The sequence below is a fragment of the Anarrhichthys ocellatus genome, unplaced genomic scaffold (genome assembly GCF_004355925.1).
Source record: "Anarrhichthys ocellatus isolate YVR2014 unplaced genomic scaffold, GSC_Weel_1.0 scaffold7, whole genome shotgun sequence".
NCBI lineage: Eukaryota > Metazoa > Chordata > Actinopteri > Perciformes > Anarhichadidae > Anarrhichthys > Anarrhichthys ocellatus.
Window position 1 is genome coordinate 1,914,693 of NW_022280037.1, and position 18,032 is coordinate 1,932,724.

The 18,032-nt window shown below is 42.3% G+C and overlaps 1 protein-coding gene across 6 annotated transcripts in view; it reads left to right on the forward strand.

Annotated features, from left to right (window-relative positions):
• Window positions 1-18,032, forward strand: part of LOC116383593 (pleckstrin homology domain-containing family G member 3) — a 31,981-nt gene that overhangs the window by 12,433 nt on the left and 1,516 nt on the right. For 3 of the 6 annotated variants that reach the window (XM_031847550.1, XM_031847555.1, XM_031847551.1), the window contains 16 exons: window positions 5,153-5,679; window positions 8,527-8,627; window positions 10,478-10,547; window positions 10,646-10,692; window positions 10,795-10,945; window positions 11,291-11,422; window positions 11,961-12,143; window positions 12,295-12,387; window positions 12,645-12,731; window positions 12,826-12,856; window positions 13,069-13,170; window positions 13,282-13,314; window positions 14,086-14,096; window positions 14,456-14,830; window positions 15,672-15,788; window positions 16,526-17,963. In XM_031847550.1, coding sequence (XP_031703410.1) covers window positions 5,153-5,679; window positions 8,527-8,627; window positions 10,478-10,547; window positions 10,646-10,692; window positions 10,795-10,945; window positions 11,291-11,422; window positions 11,961-12,143; window positions 12,295-12,387; window positions 12,645-12,731; window positions 12,826-12,856; window positions 13,069-13,170; window positions 13,282-13,314; window positions 14,086-14,096; window positions 14,456-14,830; window positions 15,672-15,788; window positions 16,526-17,963 — 3,498 coding nt within the window. Of the gene's footprint in view, window positions 1-3,164; window positions 3,773-5,152; window positions 5,680-8,526; window positions 8,628-10,477; window positions 10,548-10,645; window positions 10,693-10,794; window positions 10,946-11,290; window positions 11,423-11,960; window positions 12,144-12,294; window positions 12,388-12,644; window positions 12,732-12,825; window positions 12,857-13,068; window positions 13,171-13,281; window positions 13,315-14,085; window positions 14,097-14,455; window positions 14,831-15,671; window positions 15,789-16,525; window positions 17,964-18,032 lie in introns of those variants that run through there. The other 3 variants (XM_031847553.1, XM_031847552.1, XM_031847554.1) reach the window with 3 other exon arrangements.

The following is an 18,032-nucleotide window of genomic DNA, read 5'->3' on the forward strand; positions in this document are numbered from 1 at the left end:
ATATATTTTAATATTTTAAACATGTAGTTCAACTTGACATAATTGTTACTGTTGTTGATGCTGAACATTTTCCGGCGTGCACCATCATTTTTAGACTGACATTGTTATTATTAACCTTGTTTGTCTCTAGTTTGTTTCCTAATAACGTAAGTCAAGTAGACATTGTGTTATGCAATGTCCTGTACACAAAGATGTATTTACTGTCATCCTGCCGTGAGTGCAAAACAGAAGCTAGCCAGGTACGTGGACGGGGCAGTTTTAGACTTTGGAGGAAAGAAAACTATAGCTTGTCCTGGGTAGAATTTGCATAGAGGCTGGTTTGCATGAACTGATGAAATTTGAATCACATCATCATCATCACAGGGTTCTGCAACAAAACACGAACATCATAGCTGTATGCCGTGGGTTATCATGTTCTCAGAGAAGGTGGTAATACTTTACCTGGAAGATGTGTTGCTCTGATATGATCATGTCACTGGAGGCTGCTTTTTAAACAAGTCTGCCCTTACTCAAGCATGCTGAGACGCTTTTTACGCAAGCCAGAGAATCTTCTTAATGAAGGAATGCTTTGTGCCCCATAAACCAAGAACGTCAGACAGATACAGATCATCTGTTAATAACCAGGTGCTGGGCTATTTCTTTTCAATGTTTCTATTCACCTTCTGCACCACCTTATTAGGTACTGCATGTCATTCATATAACCATGATGTCAGAGGCGGACAAGTCTATGAACTGTCTGCTTTGTGAACTGCATGATAAAGCTCAGTCTGAAATGGAAACAAGTGTAGACTTTGCATTATTAGTGCGAGACTGATTAGTCATAGAGCCCCTCGGTGAGTGAATGTCCCGTCTGCTTTCAACGATGAAACAGAAGCATTCGCCCTGAATCACCTGTCATCCCTGACGCCCATCTCTTTATCAGTCATGTCCCTCAAACTCACTCGTTTTATCATCAAGTAAAGGGTCCTGGACTGGTAAGCTGTTTTGTTTGACGTTTTCTGAACATAAACGACTACGTTAATTTAACACGGTTATTTGGTTACATGTGGCATTAGCATACGCCAGCACTGCATTAAAATAAGCTGCTGTTTTGGATTCAGGGAAGCAACAAAAGAGAAGGAAATGTCATGCTTGTAGCATCAACACACCTTTTGTCTGGTAACCTTGGCTTAACGGTGGAAAACTAGAATTCAAAGAGTTACGATGAGGGGTGTGGGAGTTCTTTTTATCTGGAATTCCAGACATTTTTCTCAGCAACAACGTTAGTAATCTGTTCACACACACACACACACACACAAGCAGCTGACATAATGTAATCCATTAGTTAGCAGTCTTGCTTGTGACTTTGTTGAAACTAAATGGACCTGGAAAAACAGCTGTGAGTTATTGAGGTTTAGATGTTGCCTGAAATGTAGTCCACATACTATACTATCTCTCTAGCCTTGATTTGGTTAATGGTTATTTCTGAGTTAACAACTGTATTATTGATGCAGCTCTGAAACAAAGGAGAGTGTTGTTTTGTTGAGGGGGTGTACTTTGTGAAATTGTGACGTGTATATGTGAAAAGCTATGGCTTGACTGTAATGGAAATGTTGTGCTGGACTATATACTGAACTATGCAACCATGATGTGTAGGTTACAATTCAACAGGTCTGTCCACAGAGCTGTTGAGAAGGAAGTGGGAGGGATGTGTTTTGTAAAACAGATACAAATACGCTGCTTACAAATTACACTTCAAAATGTTTTAAACTATGTAGATATGAAGCAATTATTCCCTCGCTTGAAGTTTTTATTCAGTAAATTAATTCTGAAGCACTGACCGTCTTCACGGCTGAATCTCACTTTTACTTGCACGTTTTAGCGGCTGTTGTTTGCTTTGATCAGTCTGCTATATTGTGCATTTTCCAAATTTTCTCAAGTGTTTAGACAATAGTTTTCACTTACATGTTCAGTAACAGTTAAGACTAATTCAACACCTATCTCTTAACCAACTGGCTATCAGTCCGACGACAGATAAGCAAGGGGCTACATTTCTGGGGTTCCAGGTTTGCCAGCCGATATCTGGGCCAAGTTTGTGTTTCCTTGAGATGCGAGACTGGAGTTGGAGTTGAGAGACGTGACAAGTAGCCAGTTTATAGGCTATTTTTAAAAGAAAAAGCGAAATCACCGTCAGATGATAGCCGGTGTGTTCCGCCTCTTTTGCTCTCTACACAGACCATTTAGCATGCATTTAACCAAAGCCTGCTCAAACTTGATTAGTTAATACAACACTGACTTCAAACGGAAACAAGAACTCTTCCAATACCAACATCTTGTCCCGTTGCCTACAGAGTCTGAATGCACAATCTATTTATAGAAATTAATTCAACGCTGACAGGCGAATTGTAAAAACATGTTCAGAAGGGTATATTTGTGTGCAGATGTTATATTTGACGAGCCAGTTAAGTAGAAAACAGATGGTTTGAACTAGACCGTGCTGCTCACTGCCCCTTGTACGGTGGTTACTTTTTATAGACCTTTCGCTGCAGTTATTGCCAAAACGTCTTTGGCATTTGGGCTTTAAAGGATGAATTCCAAGAACCATTTTTCCTACCAATAAAGTTAATGCTAACAAATGTGGTCTTAAAGCAGCCAGAGAGCTGTGCTTATCTTTGATCAGTCTCAGTCGCTGCGGGGAAAATGTGGCAATACATTTAATTTATTATGTATTGTGTATTCATTTTCCAGATGTTAAGCATCAAGGCAATGGCTTAAACACTGCAAATGCATCAACACTTGTACAGCCAAAACATACAAACAAACTGACACATTGAAATGCAAACTATATACACATATACACAGATCACATTAAAATATAAGATGCTGGCAACAAATAACATGTAAAAACAGCCTAATCATGCTTTCTTTAGGTGGAAACGTGTATACATGTTTTGAAAATGCTAAATTTTATACTGGATACTTAACAGTCCTCCACATCTGACAAGAGGGCGGCACATTGTGGCTACAGATCATTCGGAGATTAGTAATAAATTACATTACATTACAGTCATTTAGCAGACGCTTTTATCCAAAGCGACTCACAATTCAGATTCTATCGCATTCATACACCGTAGGCACAAATAGAGGAGCAATTTTTGGGGTTAAGTGCCTTGCTCAATGACACATCGACATGCAGACTAGCAGAGCCGGGGATCAAACCACCGATCCTCTTATTGAAGGAGTCAAGTGTGTGCTGGAGTCTTAAGATAAGTCAGCGAGTTTACACTACCACTGCAGGAGATATAGTTTTGAATCTGAGCAGTTGTATAATAACTAGAAGAGTGGCGACAGCAGACACATGTTGTTGATTTGTGCTGTTCATTCCCCTCCCTTTAACTTGGCATTGACTGCAGTTTTCAGCACAGCAGCTTTATGATAGGGGGATATTTGCTGTGAGGAAGAGAAGGGAGGAGGAAGTGAGTTTTGCATGCCAGACGCAGCAAAAAGCTCGAAACCAAATGTACAGACAGAAGCGACAAAGGAAGTAGAAGCCTCGAATGTAATTTGTAGTGGCATAGTGAGTGTAATAGCTCACCACTTCACTCCCTTTACACCATCAACCCTGTCATTTGTCAGTGCGTAAACAGAGTTTTTCTTTAGTGGTCAGCTCCCAGTGAGGTTGTGCATGGGAACTGTGCTGTTGGGATGACTCGGCGTGGATTGTGGAGCAAGTTGTGCAGGGGGACGAGACTCTCGTGAGACTGACTCATGGAAAGTTTGAGGATGCCAGAAGGTGCGTGCGTCTGAATGAACTGAAAGGCTTTTTGATTCCTCTTGTGAAGCCCATCATCCAGCTGCATATTGCGTTTTTTTTCAAGACTTCATAAATCACAAACTTCGGGCACTTCCCATGTTCTCATGTGAAATGCTTCTCTTGTTTGACATACTTAATTCCAGGGAGACATGTAAAATACTGTATGTTCTCTATAAAACTGTACATTACATGTAAGATACATCAATTGAGTACGCTTGTTTATCGTGAATCATTTTGGTTGCAGATTGACGAAATACCTTCAACATCATGTTTTTATTATCAGCTATGGGCGGCTGACCAATGATGCTCTAATGATGAACATATTTATGTTACAACTTGTCAACACTGGTGAAAGAGAGTGTATTTCAGGCTACATCTGTTGGCTATCAAAACCAAATGATGCCCTTTATCCCCACGAGGCAATATCATTTAATGTTTTTCTTAATGGTGGTTTGTTCCTCGTAGATTTCCATTTATTAGGCTGAAGCTGAAAGTACGCGACAAAGCTTCATTTCTTTAGCTTGGCAAAATGGTTTTGACCCCATTGCCCTGCAAATATTTATGGAAATGGAGCTCTCTGCACAGTGGCTTCTCAGTGCTCCATTCTCACACCACCATGACTTCATATATTTAGGAAACAGTTGTGAGGGAAAATTCCCCCATATGTCCAGGACGGATGTGAAACTGAATATGGATTCCATGTCTCTTATATTCAAACGTAGTTCAATAAAGACATACAAACAAAGCTGCTGGTCCCATTCCTTGTATTTTTTTTTTCTCTTCCCATCAGTTTCCCCCCTCTCTCTGTTTTTCCAAGGCTCAGCCTTCAGCAGTCAGGAGAACAAGAGGAAATGGCTGGGTTTTCCATAGAACAGGCAGTGTTTGAATTAGGCCATGTCAGTAATGATTTGAGTGAGGCGTTTTACTGTAAACCACTCCTCTGTGTTTCAGTCTGGGAGTAAAAACGCAGAGCTCTGGGCTGTCTTTTATTGATTTGTGACTGGTACTGTGTTCAAAGTCGCAGTTCTATGTATCTGAAGTTGTCCCCAGACAGTGTTTTAATGCAGCCGTTATTTATCCACTTGGTGAGAGAAGTGATCACTAAAAAGGGTTTGAGAGTGAATCTGGTTTATAACAGCGTTACATTACTTAATGTTAACAGCAGATCATTGAATCCCGAGCACACAGTGAAACCCTGATAGTATTTCAGAATACATCAATTTTTAGACGCCCGGGTACGGGGTGGGTGCCAGGTATGCAAAAAAAGTTTCCTCAAAATAGTATAAAACCCAAATATGTTTTTGAAATATGAACCTTCTCAAATCCTGACATACCCTCTGTCTCTCTCACCTGTCCCAGAATCTCCTCAGTTGTCCTCGCCCCTCTCCACCAGTGAACAGGACCGGGCAAACAATGACTTGGGCCCAGAGTACAGCCGGCTATGTGTGGAGCTACTGGACGGAGAAGGTGAACGTCCAGTGAGCCTGGTGTCCACCCTTTCCTCTGGTTCATCCCGTGATAGTCGCAGCCTCTTTGGAAGCACCGCAGCCCTTCCTTCCTCCACCACCCCACCCATACAGAGCGAGGAGGACATAGACCTTGAGCTGAGCCCAGCCGAAAGCACTGGAGATCGGCCAGCGGACCAGAGTCCCACCCTCACGTGCTCCAGGGGCCGCTGGCTGGAACGGCGGGTGATCAGCAACCAGTGGAACAACAACGCCACCTCCTACAGGAAGGCAAGTGGTGGAATACCTCACACCCCCGCCTCGCCTGTCGTCACGCACGCCATGGCGCCCAACCCAAAGCTGACCTATTTGGACCGTGTTGTCATGGAGATCATTGAGACAGAGCGCATGTACGTCAAGGACCTGCGCAGCATCGTGGAGGTGAGTGGATGTCAACGCTGTGCTGACTTTACCGAAATTGAATATTCTGCTACAGTTGGTGTTTTTTTTCCAACTTTTAGCCAAGTATTCACTGTGAGACGACCATTTGAGAGAGTAAATCATCAATGTTCTGTGTGTTTAAAGCGCATGTTTGACTTGGATTAATGTGCAGCTATGACTTCATGTCTGCAGCACTCTTTGGAAGGTGATTTACTGAATTTGTCCAGGGGGAGCCAAAATAGGGGGAATCGGACTCGACTGCCGTTGAGAACAAAGAATACCTGCAGTGTTCCAACTTAAGCAGCTGTTTGTGGCCACAAATGAGTAAAACATCCATGAGATGATTCTTTCCTTTTCATCACAAGGATTCATTGTGAATTCCCGCTTTCTAAACAAATCGCTTTGTTGACAAAAATGCATGCCTCGCATCTGGCAATTGTGTGCTCTGTTTATAGATTTCTAGTTCGTAGAGATGAAGCCTGTGGAGCAGTTCATGATCTGGTCACAGCGTTGTATATAAACCATTCTGTATATTTACAGTGCAGTGAAAGTTTACTGCCTGTAGCCTGGGATTGTGGACTCATATCTGGAGTTCAAACACACAGTCAAAACTGGGACACAGTGCAGGTCTTTCATGACAGAACTCATGGGCTTTGTGCTCCTAGCCAAAGATACCAGGAACCTCATCTCAGAGATGTGAAGGATGAAAAAATAAGCCAGGGATGATTTTACCACTCAACAGATCACTTAAATCTTATCACATTTTCTACTTTTTGTAGTCTGGAAACAACTTCCAGACCAAGAGATCTCTCTGGTCCTCAATCTTTCCTGAGTCCTGCATAGAAACAGGAGCCCTCTCCTGTCAAACAACCTCCACAGAATTTATGGTAATGTCTTTAACATGTGAGGCGTTTCTGAGACTGACTGTAAACCAGCAAGCACATCTCCTCACCTTTTTCTCAGACTGTGCTGGTGTCTGGCAGTTGCCGTGGGAGGGAGTGCTGCTCGAGTAAGGACTTGCTCCTGACAAACACTTCCAGGACTTCTAACTATTTCAGTTAACGGGAGCAGCAGTCCGTCAAAGCAGCCTGCTCTGGCTCCGGTCACGCAGCTCCAGCCTAGGCTGAGCTCTGAGGCCCTCCCAGCCAACACAAACACCCTCCATCTTTGCACCAACTGGAGAAATAACACAGATGAAATGATAATTAGCTTTTATGTATTCTACAGTGTGGGAACACAGTCTAGTACAGATGTGTCCGTTATCCTTTTAAGATAATAGTATGGCTTCCATCAAACTGATTGCATGTTAGCTCATTTTAATTTCACACCGGGCCTTGAATCTGACAGACGTGTGAAACTCCTCATGTTGGCATTGTTTCTTCAGCAAACTAATTCAAAGCTTACACGTGATATTGACACTGAACTCCCGAGCAGCTGTTGGAGCTGTGTCCACTCTGCCTTTAGACCTTGCTCTCAAATCTCACTCTCAACTGTCCATGAGAACAGCTGTTTGACCCAGTTGGTCACATGTCTAAATACAACCTGAACACACAGAATAATCATGCTCAACATTGTTGAAACATGAATGTGGTGATTATGGGATTCAGAAAGACCTAGTCTAACATATGAGTAATATTATTCTTTACTTAATAGGATTTTTGATTTGACCCATGACAGTATTAAAAGGACAAAACAGCCCTTCTTATTCTTTTTTTAAACAACTTTCTATTTTGATTGAACATAAAATTGCACAATCGGAGCATTTATTAAAAGTAACTCTTCTTATTCTTCATTAACGCACCGCTAGTAGCACTGTAAACTAACGTCTACATACAGCACTAAATCTCTCGCACTATACTAAAGGTCACATGTCTGTATTAACTCCGGGGGCGAGTTTTCTATAGGAGACCATGAGACGCCCTGCTGACTGCAAGTCAGCATTGCTCTCATTGCACTGGAATTCTCCATCCATGACCGGCTGCAGTTCATTCACCACTGATGACTCTACTCTTAATCTGGGCTGCCCAGCAGGCCTGCTAAGTGTGTGCGCGTGTGCGCGTGTGCGTGTGTGTGTGCGCGTGTGTGTGTGTGTGCGCGTGTGTGCGCGTGTGTGCGCGTGTGTGCGTGTGTGTGTGCGTGCGCGTATTTGCACCACACTGTCTGGGAGGCTGGGTGTGTGTACAAGCTGTTTACTGGTATGCTCTATAAGTAGTCTGCATGTGTGCGCGTTTGTCTCTCGTCTTCTTACTCCTCCACTTGTTTGGAGTTGTTTGTATGCCACTTGAGTGTGTAATTGACCAAGAGGCAAGATAATCATCCAGATGTTGGCATATTTGGCCACTGTGTTTTTAGATAATTCTTATCTACTTCTGAGTATTCCTGGGGTCCAGGAGAATTTGAAACCAGGAAGGGGAACAGGCTGTGCTGATGTTTATGGTTCAGGTATCACAGAACCTCATCCAGACACACTGGCTTCTGGTCAGTGGAACAAATCCTTAAAAGGATTCTTTCAAGATCACATCAGTTGTATGTGAATTACTGTGATCCTGCTTTTTAAACACAGAAAAGCCTTGAAATTGTAATGCAACACATCTAGATGGTGTGTCAAACATTGTAGCCCAACAACATCTGCAGCAATCAGTTGGTCAAACCAAATGTCATAAAAGGTTCAATGAGGATATAATAGGAACAAAAGGAGAACATAGCTTTTTCTACATAAATGCTCCCTCTATTGGGGAGAATTTGGAAGTGCCTGTGTGACGCTTGGCTTGATATGTCACCAAATACTGACCTTTTTCCATCACATTCCATCTTTTATGTATAACTCCGTCTCTACTGTTTTTCCAGGACTACTTGGCTCACATTATCGATATGAGTAACCTTCCCATTCAGCCAGAGCAAGTGTGTGGTCTGTTTGGAAACATAGAGGACATCTATGAGTTCAACAGGTAAGTCACAAACAAAAAGTATAATCACCATCCAATTTTGTTATGCTGAAATATATCTTACTAAAAATGGTCACAATAATCAAAAGTATAGGATAATCTTTAAAATTGAGGAGTGTTTTTATATAATTTCATATCTACGTAATATGATGAATGTAAGCTTTTGTTTTACTTGCCGTTCACATTTATTTCCCTGACACAAAAGGGATGCAATGAGCAACAAAGGAGCGACACACTGACTCTACACTAAACACACTTTTGCAAACATCAGAACACCGGGGAATTGGTGGTGCTGCTAGCTTCACATTTATGTCAGCGAGTACTTATTGCTGACCACACTGCTTGCCAAAACACACATTAACATTCCTCTCTCTTCTCACATCGAGGAGCCTCCCCCGGTAAGGCCAAGGCTATTGTAACGCTCTGGGCCACAAATGGGGATGATTTGATTCTTATTACTCTCTAATGGAATTCCAACCAGCTGTACAAAACAGATTCTGACAGGTTTTTTAGATCCAAAGGTTCCATGTGTTGCCATTTTCTGGGAACACGGCTTTTCTTCTTGTCACATTGCACTGGGGGGGCCTTGTTTTCTTTAACCTCTTCTACGACACCCCTCTTTACCATAGATCCCTCTTTACCATAGAACCTTTATTTACCATAGACCCCTCTCTACCATAGACCCCTCTTTACGATAGAACCTTTATTTACCATAGACCCCTCTTTACCATAGACCCCTCTTTACCATAGATCCCTCTTTACCATAGAACCTTTATTTACCATAGACCCCTCTTTACCATAGACCCCTCTTTGCCACAGAACCCTCTTTACCATAGAACCCTCTTTACCATAGATCTCTCTTTACCATAGAACCCTCTTTACCATTCATCCCTCTTTACCATAGATCCCTCTCTACCATTCATCCCTCTTTACCATAGACATCTCTTTACCATAGACATCTCTTTACCATAGATCCCTCTTTACCATAGATCCCTCTTTACCATAGACCCTCTTTACCATAGACCCCTCTTTACCATAGAACCTCTTTACCATAGACCCTATTTACCATAGAACCCTATTTACCATAGAACCCTCTTTACCATAGACACCTCTTTACCATATATATTAGAGATGCATCTCAACAGTGCATTGTGTGTCAAGTTGTTCTAGTCATGAATCTGTAATAAACATTGGGTTTTGGTTAGGCACTTGTTCAAATGATGAAATTATTGATTGTATACGGGCTTAGAATGGTATGTTGGAAATATATGATAAATATCCCATGCTCAATTATGTCTCATAAATCGTTGCAGCAATCTTGATTGGGTTGATAGCATTTGTTACACAGCTTTGGTGTTAAATTAAACCATTTTTTACCATTTCAAGAATTGTTGAAAATAGTCTAAAATCCCTCCAAACTACCACATTAAGATAACAACTGCTTGAGGAACACAATAGAAAAATCTATGCTGAGATTTGTTATTAACTGTTGACATTTCTATCTTGGTGTGTCATTAACTTACAATTGACGTGAACAATGTTTCAACAAACGTGTTTTAGTTTCCCAAGCTCTGAATGAAGCTTGTTTTTGATGGGACTGTGGGCATGGACAATTCAAAGTCAAGAATTTCACGCTGAATCTGAGCATGAATCTGAGCATGCATCAAAGTTCATGTTTAACAGTGTATGCTGCCATCTAGTGGAGATTCTTCACAACTGTGTTCAAATCTAAAAATGTATTGCTATGGATTTACTTTGGGGTTACTTCTGTTTTATTTATTCCTTCCCAGACAAAGAAATTACTGAACAAGTCCATTAACTCAACTTTCTCTCTGTTGTGTTCTGCATTTCAGTGAACTGCTGCAGTCCTTAGACATGTGTGAGAATGACCCTGTGGCCATTGCTCGATGCTTTGTAGATAAGGTGAGAGGAACCACTTTGCTCATGCTGATTTACAGTGACATCAGTTTCTCACATAAATAAACACTAGTGATGTGTTTGTCTGACTTTTGTTTCCTCAGAGTGAATACTTTGAAATATACACTCAGTATTGCACCAACTATCCCAAGTAAGTAGCTAAAAAATATTCGTTTTAATTACATCTTTGCTGTAGTATTTTCTTTGAGAGACAAATTGTACATGATTAATATAATTCTCTTTTGTCCTCCAGCTCAGTGGCAGCACTGACCGAATGCATGAGGAGTAAAACTTTGGCCACGTTCTTTGGGGATCGACAGGCTGCTCTGAATCGCTCCCTCCCTCTGGGCTCCTATCTGCTAAAGCCGGTCCAGAGGATCCTGAAGTATCACCTGCTGCTTCAGGTACAGAATGTCCTCCGTAGTCAATTTATTTCTTCAAAATGCATCCTGCAGGCTTTGGTAGATTTGTGGTTCTCTTGTTGTTAACTATTCACTAATAGTTCTCAACCCTGTGTCATTTTAGAACTGCTTATTACGCAGCACGTTGCCTGTGACTGGTAAACAGTTCAATCTTTGATTTGATTAATTATTAAGAACCTTAAGGCTAAAAGATATTTGGTATTTTTTGGTATCAATCAAAAAGATTTATTTGGACATGCATCTTTCTTTGTTTGGGGAAGGATTTCACTAGCTCCCTGTAGGGCTGACATCGTGATAAATTGTAACTGTCCCTAATCTCTTGTGAAGGAAATTGCGAAGCACTTTGACTCGGACGAGGAGGGCTATGAGGTCATTCAGGAGGCCATAGACACCATGACCGGCGTGGCCTGGTACATCAACGATATGAAGAGGAAACATGAACATGCTGTCAGAGTGCAGGTCAGAATGAAATACCATGCATGTATGCAACATCCTCTTGAAAAGGTACATTTATGTCATTGCCACGCAGTGCTTTCAGAGAGTAAAACGTGTACTCAGTCAAGGTTAATTTGCAAGATCAGCAGCTCTGTTTTTCTCTGTTGTCCAGAAACTCTTTCCTCTCTTTTGGGGTCTGGAGGGCCCAAATGCATTTCTTTCATTGATTTATTCCAGATATTTGCTTCCATCTCAAGCATAAAGATGTATTTTAAATCTCAAGTATTTCAAAGCACATTTTGCACAAAGCAAATCCATGAACCGTCACAATATGGTATTGGCCTATACTGTAATCTAGTTGAGTGCTAAAGTGAGAGCTACAGATTATAAAGGATTTCCTTACTTTGAATCCTTGACTGATTGGCCGGTTTCTCTGCCTGGTGTGTAATAAGGATTATAAATGAGCTCTGACATATGGCTGACATTTATTTTCTTTCATGCTGGAGGAACATGGCTGACAGTGTATGTGTGGGGGGGTATGTGCTTTCATGTGCATCTGCAGGAGATACAGTCTCTTCTCATCAACTGGAAGGGTCCTGACCTGACCACCTATGGAGAGCTGGTGCTGGAGGGCACCTTTCATGTCCTGCGGGCGAAGAACACCCGTACACTCTTCCTCTTCGAAAGGATGCTTCTCATTACCAAGAAAAGAGGAGAACACTACGTCTACAAGATCCACATCTCAGTATGTTTTTTGACATTTTGTCATCGATTAGAGATTTAATAGATCAGATTTCCAGTTAAATGACGCAAGATTTACATAATTAATAACTTTTTATGAAGGTAGTAAATTGGATGAAGCCTTATGGACATCACTACATTCATTGTTGTTGCAGTGCTCCACCCTAATGCTACTCGACAGTGCCAAGGATCCCCTGCTCTTCAGTGTTATCCATTTTAAGCATCCCAAGCAACCTCATACAGTGCAGGTAAATGGGAACTGGGAACACCGGTTATGCTGCATTCACATGGAATCAGGCAGACGGACAACACTATTACAGAAAACATAATATTGCATCAATCGTGCAGAAATATCACAAAACATCTGCTGTTTTTTCTGTGTTTCTTGTAGTCTTAGAATAATTATTTAGATGATGTAATAATAATATTAATAATAATAATTTTTTTATTTTTTATTATTAACATCAATGACTCTTTACTAAATGAGAAGTGCTTGTTGTTTCAGGCCAAGTCAGTAGAAGAGAAGCGTCTCTGGGCTCATCACATTAAGAGACTCATTCTTGAGAACCACAACACCATCGTCCCACAGAAGGTAAAAAACACCGCCCCTCATGGAGGATTTTTATTCTTCTCTGCTACTGAAGAATTGCCTCATATTTAATTACAATCATACTTTTTCTTCAAAGGCAAAAGAAGCCATCCTGGACAATTCTATCTGTAAGTGTCACATAAACAGTTACGTTTGTCAATTTAACTGTTTTGCATAGAGATGCTGCCAACAAAAGAGGAGGGTGTTTCATTTTAAGTTGAAAATGTGGAATGCTGTTGAATTAACCAGGAAGGCGTAGCCCATAACCCAAATGTCTATGAGCAGAAAATTGTTATTGAAATTGTGGCTGCGTGTAGTGACGTGTCCCTGTGTTGCTCAGATCCAGGGAAGTACCACTATAGTCCTGAGCGGCTGAAGAAAGCAGCGTCCTGCCAAGCTGATGACTTCCATCTTGGAGGGCGGAATGAGAGAAGGAGATCAGGTTAAAAAAAAACACTACTCAGTCTATCTATTTGTGTCTATTATTCAAATAGTATTATAGAATAGTATTGCTGATGATTAGTTGTCACTTAAACCTTTTTTTTCCTTTCAGAACCTGCAAAACAAATCATAAGGAGCACAAAAGGTTGGTACACCTTTGATGGGTTATTTGTTTATGTTCACTGGATGTTCACTAAGATTTTGGCAGCCACAAGGTCATAAACAGCGGGTCAGTTGATCCACGTTCTGGGTGCTGTCCAGCGGCCCAGCGGCCCCACTGGTCTGTCGAACAGGAGCAGCCCACATCTCTGTTGCACTGCTGCTTTGTTCTCCCTCAAAGACATCCGGAAAACAGATCAAGGGACACACTCCTAATGAAGTTAATTATATGCAACAGCGGTGGACGCCTTTGTCATACACAAGCTCTTTTCAATAGCCAAATTCAGCCTTGCCTTCAGATCCCATCCCCCTCCTATTATCTATTCTAATTGGCCATTATGAAAGAGAAACCTCTGTATTTGTGTCCCCTAGTTATCTTTTGCTCCCAGTCCAGATACATTTTCCGAAGCAATGTAATGAAGAAGCAATTTTCATGTCAACCATTCCATCTTAGTGAGGGAGTAGGTCATCACATCCTGGCTAATTGCATCACGTCCTGTTTCAGCCTCTGAGAGGAATACGTATGTTTCTAATTGGTATTTATCTAATCACAAGGCCTCCCTGAAGTCTGGGCCAGACTAACCTCTGCCTCACTCAATCTATGCTTGTGTAGGCAGAGATTGTGTCCTGGCCATTATTGTACATGATGCATGTCGTATTCAGGTTATTTTGTCATGTGATATTTGACTTGAGCATGCTTTATTTCATACATGTTGACATTCTCTTTTGTTCTTCTTTGTCTTTGTTCTCCTTGCAGCTGTTTTGAAGGTAAGTGCTGAAACTCAAATGTAGTCTTTTATTAAACCTTGATAAGCTTTTTCATTCTGCTGTATGAAAGCGGTTTTTCGGTCAGTGTGCTGTGGTGAGATATGGTTTATCCAGTTTTGACTCAGCAGTTCAAACTTTCTATTCAAATTGAAAAACAACTCAAACCAAAAATTAGAAAGTAGAAACCTTATCTTCCCAGAACATACTTTGACTTACCCCGGATTGCAAAAATCACTTCTCACCTAAAGCTGAAGCAGCTTTATTGATGATTCCATCCCATTTCCAGCCTTGCTATCACATCATGGCTCTAGCACTGGCCTTGCAATAACAAACCACATGTCTATGACTTCACGCTACAGCATGCAGACAGTGAGGGTGCACTGGTGGGGGAGAGGTGCTCCCTTCAGCCTGCCACTAGTGTCAGTACGCTGGCCTCCAGTCTAAGCGAGTCCCAGGCTGAGAGGCCATGTGTGGAGGATCTAATTCCCAGAAGGGACTCTCAGGAGCAGCTAAGTCCTTCTGACAGTGACCCGAAACTGGACTCTCCACCAAGTGAGGGGGTGCCGGAGCTGGAGAAGACAGAGGAGGCAAAGGAAGAGGAGGAGGGGGAGAGTTACAAGGAAGATATACTGATGGGAGACGACCAGGTAGCCGACTTTGCCAGCTCAGTGCTGGCAGCCATCTCCTGCTGGCACTATAGAGCCAGGGCTTTGCTTTCCACTCACTTCACAACGGTGAGGGTTTCTGCCACCCACGGGTTTCCTATTTCTCGCTCCATTCCACTGGCTTACCAATACTATCCGCCACTCTTTTCTCCCACGCTGGCTCTCGCCCCTCTCCCTCTTTTTTTTTTCTTCATAAATAGAACCAACTAACACCTGCTACCATTTGCACTGTGCACATTGAATGCCTCAGGTTGAATTCCTTCTATTGAAGTGCATGGACTGAAGTTCTCCCAAACTGCTAACGGTGAATTCTAAAACGTATGGGTGAAAGTCAATCTGGGTGCATGCCTTTGCTTTTATTGTCTTGTTTTGGAGTTGGACGTCATCACCCTGTGCATGCACTGTTCTCCTCTGATGGATGTTTTCCTTGTCTGTGTAGTTACAGTGTGCTATGTTTCGTGATTGTGTTTTTGTTTTTTGGGACGTGATTGATGCTGACGATTATCCTGTTGAAACCATGCCTGAATTAGCATTAGAACCAGTGGCCTAATGCGCCCTGTTAAATGTTGTTTGACTTCAAAGGTTAATGTAGACATCTAATTAACTGATCAGTATAATAGCAAAAGCCTTGCACTTTGATAATCATATTTCCTCCCCTCTGAATATTCAAGTCTTTGTTAAGGTTAATTGTTATACTAGTATTGTTTCCGAATATGAATTAATAGTAACAATAAAGACTTTTATCACAACCATTGTAGTGGATTTTTCAAAGCTGACCTTACGACACATTAAGTCTCTTGGAAATGTTTGCCCACTGTGACAGATTCTTCTGCTGCACGCTGAGTCACTGCATGATCTCTAGGATGATTTAGAATACAAACTAAGCTTAATGCCCGCTCTGCTCTTTCAGGACGATCAGATTGGAGATACGGCTGAGTGGAAAACTACACCAACAGAGGAGGTAAAACCTCACAGGCAGGAGGACAAACATGTGGATGTGGCTGTGAAAGAAACTCTTTCCACACAGGTGATTAATAAAGTATTGCATAGATTTCTACACCCATCCATTCATCTTCACTCGTGTCTCTGAGGCCTCTTCTGACATGTATTCACCGTGTTAAAGAATGACCATCTATCCTCATGCACTTAGTATCGCGTGGTTTGTTCTAAAGCATATTTTCTAGCCATTGTATGTTTTGAATGACACACTTTCTGTCTATTCGCTGTTGTTATATAGTCTAGCGGTGCATGAGAGTAGGCGTATTCAATACTGCAATAAGCATTTCAGTTATAAGTGCCCTTTGCTATGAGCCAAGCATTTCTCTAGGTGTATTTGAAAACATGCCTGGAGCTGTATTAATGCCTGATATTTATATGTGGTCCTGGAAATTCAAATGCCACACACACACTGTGGTCAGCGTTACATTGTAACATTGTGTTTTAGAGCAGTTCTTACCTGATTTTCACGGTAACTTTTAACGGTTTAACTCAGTATGGGTGAACAGAAATGAGACGAGGAGTCAATAATAACCAAGCAGCAAATCACAATGACATTTTTTACCAGTTGCACACATACATACATAGAAATTGGTCCCTGTAATAAAGTGGGCCTCATAAGTAATAAAACATGCATCATAAATTGTGGATGCTTTAGATTACACTGCCCGGGTCCATTACATTAATGGGTAACGGAGAGTGCTTGCCATCGTGATGTCTGTTTTACTCATTAAATCCCACTTTGCAAACACTCCTATCATATTTCAGGAGCTGTGCCCTCTAGACTGTGTCGCTCAAGCAAGAAAGAGCCATCCGCTGGAGATGCATTACTCCCAGTGCCCCGAGTCTCCGGTCTACCCTTTGCAACAAGGAGCCGACACACCAGAATCTCAGAATAACTCAAGAGAAGCTGCAGAGGAGGAAGAAGGGGAGAGTGATTCCTCTGTTCTCCAAGTGGAGGAGACGAGTGTACTGACAAATGGGGAGCTCTCAGAAGAAGACGAAGAGGGGCTTTCAGACAATAAAAGCATCCTACCCTCCTCTGTGTTGGACCAGGCAAGTGTGATAGCTGAGCGCTTCATCAGCAGCCTTTCGAGACGGAGCAGTCTGGTATCGGAGGACTTGGGGTCCCTTGCATGCCCCTCACCCTCAATAGATAATGAAGTCTTCAAAAGCTCCTCAGCTTGCATGGATTTAGAGCAACAGACTCAAATGCTGGCCAGCTCTTCTCCAGGGCCACAGGTGATCTCCGAGGTTGATCTGTCAACGCCTGCACCCGATCCCGCACTGAACGCCCTCGTTGAAGAGGAACTCAGGTCCACTCTCTCTAAACAAGATCGCCTCCTCATCTGCAAGATCAGAAGATACTACCAACACGCTGAGCACCAAGATGCTGCCTTCAGCATCAAGCGCCGGGAGAGTCTCTCCTACATCCCAGCAGGTCTGGTCCGCCACCTGAGCCGACAGCTAAACAGTAATCCTCAGGAGCAGGCCGTCACAGTTCATAGGAAAGGCCTCTCTCGGAACCGTCCCACTTCCTGGTCAGTGTTTGACCTTCCTGGCTTGGAAAAGAGTCGAAACACTGACACTCAACAAAAGACTAAACCACAGAGACCAGTGGAAGCTAAGGCTAGATCTCAGAGCAACACAGATACCTCTACCACAGAGGAAGAGTTTAGAACCTCATCAGACATGCTCAAGGTTTGGCAAGACATGGAAATAGAGGAGGACAGCCAGGACAACCTGCAAAATACAGAGGAGAAACTTAAAGACTCGAGATTAGAAACAACATGGGATGTCAGCTCAGACACTTTAAATGTTAAAACCAGTAAGCAACCACCTCCTATTTTAGAAGAGTCTGAAAAAAGCACTGCCTCAGATGGCTCCTCCGTCTCATCTCCCACCACAACTTTTCCAGCAGTGGAAGGGGGATCCTGTCAGGACTCTACGTCTCAAGACAAGAGCCGCGTCAACCATGGCCAAGTACCCAAGATAATTAGCTTCCGAACAAGTATGGATGAGGACCAGATCCTAAACGACATGGGGAAGATGAAGAACAAGGTGTTCCAGCTGGCACGCCAGTACAGTCAGCGCATTAAAAGTAACCGGCCAATAGTGTGGCCGAGGAACCGAGAAAGAGCAAATCAACAGGGCTTCAATAGTTTGCCTGCTGTCCATGAGGAGAAGATACAATTGAGGAAAAAGGGTAAATAGGATGCTTGCTGCTTTATTTTGCAGTAACTTTCCTCTTAAGCTCATGTATGGAGAAAACTGA